The sequence below is a fragment of the Dysidea avara genome, chromosome 8 (genome assembly GCF_963678975.1).
Source record: "Dysidea avara chromosome 8, odDysAvar1.4, whole genome shotgun sequence".
NCBI classification, from domain to species: domain Eukaryota; kingdom Metazoa; phylum Porifera; class Demospongiae; order Dictyoceratida; family Dysideidae; genus Dysidea; species Dysidea avara.
The window spans coordinates 33,773,118-33,783,563 of NC_089279.1; the positions used below are offsets into that span (position 1 = coordinate 33,773,118).

Consider the following 10,446-nt stretch of genomic DNA (forward strand, 5'->3'; position numbering starts at 1 on the left):
TCAATGCTATGAGCAAGGAAGACTTTTCTATTAGAAATACGTAGTATAGTGTTTATATTGTAAGCGTTGAGTGTTATATTTATTCATAATGTTTTAGCAATGTGACAGGAGGCTTTACATGATGTTGAGTGTTTGTCAGTAATACAACATGGATATTTGTTTACATTGCAGGGCATGCCTCAAAAGCTAAGATTTTACCAGAGAAAGGGGGTGATTTTGACCTTAAGTGGAGATCCAGAAGTGTCAGAAACAGCCAAATTTATATTAATGTTTGATCGCTTCTTTGATTGTATGAACGTGACCAACTTTGATAAATGCAAGAAAGAAAGGAAAGTTTTTCAGAATCCTTACAGGAAATCAGATGAATTTAGAATCAAGGTGGTGTAATGTACTTTGCATTAGTAATAATAATTATACTTAAATATCGCAGTGGCTCCAAGATGAATTTTTAGCATATTTGACGGAATGGGAGAGGCAAGCACGTGCAACGGATCTTGATGCAAAGGATCAAAAGAGGATGATGTTAAGTGATGAAACTCTTTGTGGAATTCGAATGACTGGTTTGTGCAAAAAAAAAATTCTGCAAGACATTAATTTGGTGTTCTTTTCAGTGAATTCATTTGTGGAGTTGGTAGAGTACTTGTTTACTGTTCCTGGTGTTAAAGTCTTCATTAGCTCTAAAGTTAATCAAGATGGATTGGAGAAGTACTTTGGCATGGTGAGGCAGAACAGAGGAAGTAATGAAAATCCGACAGTGTCAGAATTTAAGGATATCACGTAGACACTACGAGTTGCAAATTAAGTATGTAGAAACGTACACATTAAAGGTGGCAATTGTCGCAGGGAAGAGAAGAGAGCGTTAGACCTGGCCCAAGAAATAGAAGAGGGTAAGCCCCTACCAAAAAGAGCAAGAAGGTCATCCCTGACAAAGAAGTGATCAAGACACACGATAGTGTGTCGTGCGGCCCAAGAAGCCGGCGCGCCACACCGTGAGTATATTAACAGGAAGAAAGAAAACGCAATTTTCACACCTATGTAGCTCCGTGATCCCTTATCCGATTGGAACCAAATTTGCTAGAGACGTGCCGCCCAGTTAGGGGAGTCTACATACCAAATTTGAAGAAAATCGCTCCAGCCATTTCCGAGATACGAGCGAACAAAATTTCGTTTTAATTTCTTCGTTTTTTCTTCTACTTCTTCATTTCGCACACTTCGCAAAATCCGCCATAAAACACGAATGCGTGCTCGGATCGGGCTGAAATTTGGCACACTTAAAGGGGCTCATTAAGGTGGATCTGTGTACCAACTTTGGTAGGAATCCAATGAACATTCACGGAGTTATGACCGATTATTTGCGTAAAATAAGGTCGAAGGTCTGTCACGCCTACAGGGTAAACCCCTTGGAGGAATCAGTTGAAAATTGATATGTAGATGGAGCAACCATCGTAGGAGTGCCTTTTTGTGGTTTGAAAGGAATCGGAATAAAGACCATGGAGATATGACACAAAACCCAACCTGTGTCAAAATTACGCGATCGATTTTTATGAATAAAAAAACTATTAGTTTTCGTGTCTACCAGGCAAACCGCTTAGAGCAACGAGCTGAAAATCAGTATGTAGCTGGAATAATCATCATAGAAAGTTCTTGCAGTAGTACAGAAGAATCGGATTACAAATCACTGAGTTATGATTCGAAAGGCAACTACGTGCAGCAAATGCGAGATCGAGATACTCTAATAGAACAGTCACCCTAATAAAGCATTCAGCTGCATGTATAATTTACTCAGTTATATTACATTGCAAGTTATTCTGTAGGGAATTCAACTACAAACAAGTCACCCTGTAGTCAGATCAGCTAGAAGAAGGTACCTAATAGAGAGTTCAGCTACAAAGAAGCCATCATGTAGAGAGTTCAGCTGAAATAAATCACCCTGTAGAGAATTCAGCTACAAACAAATTGCCCTGTAGAGAGATCAGCTAGAAGAAGTTACCTTGTAGAGAGTTCAGTTACAAAGAAACAATCATGCAAAGAGTTTAGATGCAAACAAATCACCCAGTACTCAGAAAGTTCCGCTATGAACAGATCACACTATAGAGAGTTCAGTTAGAAACAAGTCATCCTGTAGAGAGATCAACTAGAAGAAGTCACATTGTAGAGAGTTCAGTTACAAAGAAACAATCATGCAAAGAGTTTAGCTGCAAACAAATCACCCAGTAAAAAGTTCCGCTATGAACAGATAACACTGTAGAGAGTTCAGTTAGAAACAAGTCATCTTGTAGAGAGATCAGCTAGAAGAAGTTACCTTGTAGAGAGTTCAGTTACAAAGAAACAATCATGCAAAGAATTTAGCTGCAAACAAATCACCCAGTAAAAAGTTCTGCTATGAACAGATCACACTGTAGAGAGTTCAATTAGAAACAAGTCATCCTGTAGATAGATCAGCTAGAAGAAGTCACTTTGTAGAGAGTTCAGCTACAAACAAATCACCCTGTAGATAGTTCAGCTAGAAACAAGTCACCCTGTAGAGAGATCAGCTAGAAACAAGTCACCCGTGGAGAGTTCAGCTAGAAGAAGTTACATTGTAGAGAGTTCAGCTACAAAGAAACTACCATGTAGAGAGTTCAGCAGCAAACAAATCGCCCTGTAGAGAATTCAGCTACAAACAAATCACCCTGTAGAAAGATCAGCTAGAAGAAGTTACCTTGTAGAGAGTTCAGCTACAAACAAATCACCCTGTAGAGGGTTCAGCTACAAACAAGTCACCCTGTAGAGAGTTCAGCTACAAGAAGTTACATTGTAGAGAGTTCAGCTACAAGAAACTACCATGTAGAGAGTTCAGCAGCAAACAAATTGCCCTGTAGAGAATTCAGCTACAGACAAATCACCTTGTAGAAAGATCAGCTAGAAGAAGTTACCTTGTAGAGAGTTCAGCTACAAACAAATCACCCTGTAGAGAGTTCAGCTAGAAGCAAGTCACCCTAGGCCTGTAGAGAAATCAGCTAGAAACAAGTCACCCTGTATAGAGTTCAGCTACATTGTAGAGAGTTCAGCTACAAAGAAACTACCATGTACAGAGTTCAGCTGCAAACAAATTGCCCTGTAGAGAATTCAGCTACAAACAAATCACCCTGTAGAAAGATCAGCTAGAAGAAGTTACCTTGTAGAGAGTTCAGCTACAAACAAATCACCCTGTAGAGAGTTCAGTTAGAAACAAGTCACCCTGTAGAGAGTTCAGCTAGAAGAAATTACGTTGTAGAGAGTTCAGCTACAAAGAAACTACCATGTAGAGAGTTCAGCTGCAAACAAATTGCCCTGTAGAGAATTCAGCTACAAACAAATCACCCTGTAGAAAGATCAGCTAGAAGAAGTTACCTTGTAGAGAGTTCAGCTGCAAACAAATCACCCTGTAGAGAGATCAGCTAGAAGAAATTACGTTGTAGAGACTTCAGCTACAAAGAAACTACCATGTACAGAGTTCAGCTGCAAACAAATTGCCCTGTAGAGACAAACAAATCATCCTGTAGAAAGATCAGCTAGAAGAAGTTACCTTGTAGAGAGTTCAGCTACAAACAAATCACCCTATAGAGGGTTCAACTACAAACAAGTCACCCTGTAGAGAGTTCAGCTAGAAGAAGTTACGTTGTAGAGAGTTCAGCTACAAAGAAACTACCATGTAGTGAGTTCAGCTGCAAACAAATTGCCCTGTAGAGAATTCAGCTACAAACAAATCCCCTGTAGAAAGATCAGCTAGAAGAAGTTACCTTGTAGAGAATTCAGCTACAAACAAATCACCCTGTAGAGAGTTCAGCTAGAAACAAGTTACACTGTAGAGAGATCAGCTAGAAACAAGTCACCCTGTAGAGAGTTCAGCTAGAAGAAGTCACATTGTAGAGAGTTCAGCTACAAAGAAACTACCATGTAGAGAGTTCAGCTGCAAACAAATTGCCCTGTAGAGAATTCAGCTACAAACAAATCACCCTGTAGAAAGATCAGCTAGAAGAAGTTACCTTGTAGAGAGTTCAGCTAGAAACAAATCACCCTGTAGAGAGTTCAGCTTGAAACAAGCCACCCGTAGAGAGTTCAGCTAGAAGAAGTTACATTGTAGAGAGTTCAGCAGTTTAGCTGCAAACAAATCGCCCTGTAGAGAATTCAGCTACAAACAAATCACCCTGTAGAAAGATCAGCTAGAAGAAGTTACCTTGTAGAGAGTTCAGCTACAAACAAACCACCCTGTAGAGAGTTCAGCTACAAACAAGTCATCCGGTAGAGAGATCAGCTAGAAGGGTCACCTTGCAGAGAGGTCAGCTACAAAGAAATCACCCTGCTTCATCTTTTCTTCTTCCTGTAGTAAAGAAAAAATGACAGGTTAAAAAGCCCTAAAGCCGGCCATTGGCCGGCTTTGGGGTATACAAATACAAAAAGAAGTGAAATCTAATCCAAAACAGCCAAGCTGTAAAAAAAGAGTGCGGCCCTGAGAAAGGCTATGGTGAAAAAAGATGTGAAATCCAAGGTGGCGGCCAAGAAATGGCTGTGATGGTAGGTTAATGGTAAAAATTTTAATAACAACAATTCAGGTGAATTTGGTGCCGCTTGGTCTTGGCACAAAATTCACCTGAATTGTCGTTATTAAAATTTTAACCATCAACCTACCATCACAGCCATTTCTTGGCCGCCACCTTGGATTTCACATCTTTTTTCACCATAGCCTTTCTCAGGGCCGCACTCTTTTTTTACAGCTTGGCTGTTTTGGATTAGATTCTCTTATTGTGCTTGTACATCACATTATTTCTATCATGTTATTATGTGTGTAATGACTGTGCAGTATGCTTGTACATCACATAATATACTTAATACGTTATCATGTATATCATGTATGTGTGGGATATAGCATATACTCAGTTTAAGTAATATTCAACCGTTTTCTAACTCCCTTGGACTTTTGTAGCTGTTTTGAGCTGGCTTGTTTATGAATTTCGATCCATCCAGAAGCAGCTGAAAACTTTCATATTGTAATCCAAAGATTTACGATCATACGCATCAGAGTACTTGCAACTTCCTCCTCCCAAGATTCTGACACAATGTTCCAATAAAAGAGCACATCAGCACTGTTCACCAACCTCTCTGTAATTCTTTCTATGACATTGTCATACTCAATTCCATGTAACCCTTCTTCAAGCATTGGCCGTAACTCTAGTTCCATTTGGAAAACTGTCATGTACATCACCTCATTGACATGGACCAGGCCACCACGGTCAATAAGTTTTATCCAGTCACTACTTGAAGATGACTCATCGTCAGTCTGGAGTGGTTGTCAGTTCCTCTAAGTGTAATAAGAGAGACTGCTTGAGGGAGTGAGCAGATGTTTTTAAGCGTTTCCTGAGTGCTCTTATGATATAACCTGAGGCATATGTGTTAATAATAAATACCTTAGGATTAAGGAAGAAAATCCATCCCTCCTGGAGGAAGACTGAGTGTGGCCCCGACTAGACATTGGGTGACCTGCAGTTCGATTCCTGGGGCTGGAGGGATTTTTTCCTTACTTTGGCCCCTTTTCTGTTACACCTTTCCAGCTACTGTATAAGTCATTAAGTCTAAGTCCTTGAAACTAGGTTAGGTAATCGTAAGGCTGCAGCACATGTTGTTGTAGACCTTCAGTGCTGGTCACTGTAAAGTGTTAATAATAATAATAAATACCTCAAAGCGTTTTGCTCTTCATAACTTAGGCCATCACTGGTAGTACTCGTTCTGTTTTCTACCACAATGAAGTGTTCATGTATGATTTTTTCAGCAACCAAGTCTGTGACAAGCTGGTAAAAGAGAGGACTTCCTTCGATTCCTATCTTGGTAGATATCATCATCCAGTGATCAGCAAAGGTTTGAGACGTTTGTAATTTGAAAAGCTTCTCCCACATCTGTGCTCTACATTTGGCTGATGCTTTGACTGGCATTGGCAAACAAGTTTTCAGAGACTTTACCAAATGTTCACAGAACCCGGTACAAGCTGCTTTATTTTGTGGATCATTTATCCAACCAAGCATTACTTGAGCTGAGTCATTCATTGCTTTAGCTTGCTCTGAGATTGGCTCTTCTCCAAGTAGATCCTCAACAGCTTGTTGCACCAGAATATCAGGATCTAATAACAATTAGAAACGAAACTAGTAAACTCTGCAGTGTAAATACTCTACATTTAATACCAGACATTACACACACAAATTCTCCACACATGAAATAATAGCGGATAGTCCGTCCACATAGTAGGAAAAGGCATGAAACATTCATTCCCTATCCTGCTATTGCATGTATTGCTATGAAAAACTGCCATTAAGAGTGTGATGCAGGTTTGTGTGCATAATTTCAATACATCTTGTACCCGAGCGCATCAGTCCTCTCACCCTTGTTCCGCTACAGTCTTCTATCAATTCTTATAGACATTCTTTCTTTGTGAACACTGTTTTCTTATGGAACACTCTATCGTGTGATGTATTTGATCTCAGCTCATCTAAGCGGTTTCGCCAAGCTGTGTATAAACTGTTTTGTTGTAATTAATTTATATGTGTATGTGTTCTTTCTTGGTTTTTGTAGCTGTGTTTTCTCTGTATTTGTCCCCTCCGTTTTTGGTTTTGTATCTTCTAGGGAAACACCCTTGTACAGGCTCTGCCTTTTGGTGTCACCCTGTCTTTTTTTGACAAATCAGATAAATAATAATAATAATAATAATTAAATAGAATCGTTACAGTTTATTTAACATACTAGAAGCTGTACTACTCGACCGAGAAGATGCCATTCTTTTCGAATTCAACACAACGAAGCAACTTAGTCCACTGTGACACCACTTAAAACGAAACATATACGGAAACAAAACAGAAAATAAACGGAGAATTAAGAAGCCTTACAAGAGGAGTGTCCTCGACAAATCTATTGCGTTTCCAATCCCGTGGTTACTATAATATCTATGGTAATATTTGCTGTACCTACTATAGATAATACACCCTATACATATAAGGCAACCATGGTTGCACATATTCAATTGATCTGATCAATATTATTGTGAACGTAAAGTGCTGACAATGTCTGACAGCAATAGCCAAAACCCACAGGTTACCCCCATTATTTTTTTTTTATTATTATTAGCGCTTTACAGTGACCAGCACTGAAGGTCTAACAGCAACATTATGGTACGTATACTCGTTGAGCTGGATCCTCAAAAACATTTAATAACTCATGAATGTAATTACACACAACCTTGAAATTTGGCTCATTTGTAGTGCTGCTTGACCCGCTAAAAGGATTTTCAAATCTTTTTGTTGAAACGTCAGACATATATAATATTTGTGGCCAACCGGACTTTTCGCCATACATTTCTCTTTGGGAAGCCATAAAAGTACAGCGTCCATTGCAGTTCTTTCCCGAACTTCTAATGGAGCCAAACTGTACATGTCTGTTGTTGACACTTTCGCTGTCACCACTAATTATCTGGCTGACTGAAATGTTAGCTCTCCTAGTCGCCTGAGAATAAATCCACTTTTACTTTTTTGCTGTTTTTCAAGATCCAGCTCAGCTTGTACATACTAGTTTCAGGGGCGGATCCAGAGTCTGGAAAGAGGGGGGGCACCTTGCTGAAAAAAAGTTGAAGAGCAAAAAAAAAAAAAAAAGGTCACAACAATAATAGCTAGTTATCCTTTACCAAATATATTATATCACGTATGTTATGTAAAAATAAAATCCTATTTATAGCTTCCTAAGTAAGCTACACTTCCCCATGAACACTGTGACTGCTTTATTAGAGTGATTGGTGATTGACTGCTCTATTAGAGTATCTCGATCTTATATACATTTTTTAAGGGAGGGGAGGGGGGGGGGGGGGGGGGCACGTGCCCCCTGTGCCCGCCCCTGAGTTTTACTGGAGGAGGTGAGCTAAAATCGCTGTGAAACTTCTAGTTACCTATATATGAGAAAACCATTTATGCAACCAGCATATATAGGTGGGAAAAGAGTGTATGATTGCTGAATAGGATCACTTTTAAGTACATGTAACTATTAACTAGTCCAACTGTGTAATGTTATACTATGGTATTATAGATGCATGCCAATAAGAGTATTAATTGCAATCAATATTTCTCATTGTCACAGTATATTCACACCATCACTTTTGTCATTTGAGACAATCTGCATGGTGTCTTTAATAATTCTCATTCGCCAAATTTGAAGGAAACAGATCTGAAGAGAGTATAGCTATGTGTCATTGCATGTGCACACAACATTATGTCTAATTGTGACTACAAGCATTAACCACACTCTTACTATTAACTACATCAATATATTGCATTCATTCACTGTTTTAAGCCTGCAATGTGAATTGTACCAATAGCATTAAGTAACTTGAGGAAAAAATTTATCCAATTGGCAAATATTTGATAGACATCCAATACAATTTGATATAGATGTATAGGCTGTTATGTATGGTTGAGCATCTCCTGAAATTTATAGCATTCTGTGCACATTAACTTCCAATTGTTAACAAAAGTAATTTATTTTCCGGTACAAAGTGTTTGCTGCCAAGCACAAAACTTGATACAATGGAGGTGGACCATGATTAGATTTTAATTTACACATATTTGTACCTTTTATAACTTGTTTACTTCTGTAATAAAATCTTCTTTGCTTATACTTAGCTACTGTTGTACGTACATACCCTATAGTATCATAAGTGCTTTTCAGACTTTATACATGAGGTAGCCTAAGGGAACAAATTGTACAACGCGGTGCCCTAACTGTGCGTATCTCATGATCATCCATCAAACTAATGAACAACTGATAATAAAATCAAAAACACACTTGTACAATTGAACAATGGTGTACAATGGCAATACAGCAATTAAAAATTTATTTCATGTATTTACTGGCCAGTGACCTGCACTAGCCTGTTCTACATCATTACATTTTCTTTAAAAAATCAATTTAAAAATCACAGTGTGTTAGAAGAGGTCATACACAACCACATGAGGTAGCTCTAGCTGGAACATTTTTGTAGATGGTCTCATGAGTCAACTCATTGTAGAACACCATTTGGATCAGCTCAAAATTAGTTGGTACACAACACCTCTTTGGTGCCCCTGCATGGCCTCTAGTCTGGTAGTAGTGGAGGGAAAGAATACTTGCATAATCAGTTAATGATTCTACTGGTAGTCTTGGACAGTGACCCCCACATACTCCAACATCAAACAATTTAGGAAGCACCAGATGGACATTGCCTGCACTTACAGCAGTGTTGCTAACCTCCATCTTTTGAAGATGGCATGCCACATGTGATGTCTCAATAGAACTAGTGGTTTGACGTTTTTGTACTTTGTGCTTGATGTCTGATATCTTTTTGTCTTTTAATACTTCACTCAAGAATTTGTTAGTGTTATCATGAGTGAACATAACTAACAAAGGTTCAGTGTTCAGTATATCTTCTTGTTCCCCAGAAGAGTAAACACCTTCACATGATAGTTGTTGTTCTCCTTTAGTCAGTGTAACTTTCAAGCCATAGTTAACCCATCCTTGTTTCCAGCTCTCAACTATTGGAGTGACATCAAATGTTTTCCATCCTGGACTAGAGTCAGTGTGTTTGAAAGTGAGCTTTAGAGGTGAGTCAATGTTGTTGTTATGGAGTAAGTAATAAATATTGACCTCATAGTAGTCTCTTGGCATTGAGATCTTCTGTAGTAGACGTAGTTCAGCATGAATTATTTCCTCTCCATCAATGCTGGCCTTGTCAATGTCGAATTTATAATATCCACAACCAATATCTGCACAACAACAACAATAATATTAAGGCAGTTCCAAATAGGCAATAATGTACTAGTATATTATATAGAAGATGTTTGTGCATGCCTTCAGTATACAGCACACATACCCATTGCTTGATTCTCAAAGGATCTTATTGTGTTTGCTTTGGTCATCTTTTGGTCTTTCAGTGTATGAGCTGGTTCACTTGGAAAGTTAAAGTTGACAAATAGATCCTTCAAGTAGCTGGGTAGAGTTGCATTAGCTAGTTCACGTGCAAATTCATTCATCTCAAGATTTCCATCAACGTTCTCTGAGTCAGAATTGGCTTCCCTTCTAGCCACCTTCACCGGTTGCTGCTCCACATGTCTTATGGGAACTGAGTGAACTGTAAAATGACTGATAGTGAGTAGCAGTACAATGAGGCACACTGAGAACTTCATCATCTTGTTAACTCCTAAGGTCTTTGTTCTTTACCAAATCACCGGCTTCACTGATGTAGTGTCTACTGCTCAGCCACTTTTATACCTCTCTACTGTAACATTACCTTCCATTCCTTGTAACCTCATCCTTGGGAAGATCATTACTCCTCTTCCCTAATATGGTCTACTATAGTGTGGGCACCTTTAGCCAGTGAAATTGTTGGCATTTTAAAATTAATCAGTTGATCAGAGTTGA

The 10,446-nt window shown here is 38.8% G+C and overlaps 1 protein-coding gene and 1 long non-coding RNA gene across 2 annotated transcripts; one reads left to right on the forward strand and one right to left on the reverse strand.

Moving 5' to 3' along the window:
• The first annotated feature begins 252 nt into the window (after window positions 1-252).
• Window positions 253-932, forward strand: LOC136264638 (uncharacterized). Its single transcript, XR_010705255.1, has 3 exons — window positions 253-378; window positions 431-560; window positions 612-932. It is a non-coding gene; the product is annotated as an uncharacterized lncRNA (long non-coding RNA).
• Window positions 933-8,985: 8,053 nt separating this feature from the next.
• LOC136264959 (bone morphogenetic protein 4-like) lies at window positions 8,986-10,214 on the reverse strand. Its single transcript, XM_066059723.1, has 2 exons — window positions 9,899-10,214; window positions 8,986-9,791 (listed from the first exon to the last, which is right to left on the reverse strand). Exons 1-2 carry the CDS (start codon window positions 10,212-10,214, stop codon window positions 8,986-8,988), a joined length of 1,122 nt encoding a protein of 373 aa, XP_065915795.1.
• Window positions 10,215-10,446: the final 232 nt, after the last annotated feature.

Excerpts from the sequence above, each read along its gene's own strand:
- LOC136264959 (XM_066059723.1), bottom strand. The coding sequence starts at position 10,214 with ATGATGAAGTTCTCAGTGTGCCTCATTGTACTGCTACTCACTATCAGT. Across the intron at positions 9,792-9,898 it reads CTTTGAGAATCAAGCAATGG|ATATTGGTTGTGGATATTAT; the intron begins GTATGTGTGCTG and ends GTTGTTGTGCAG.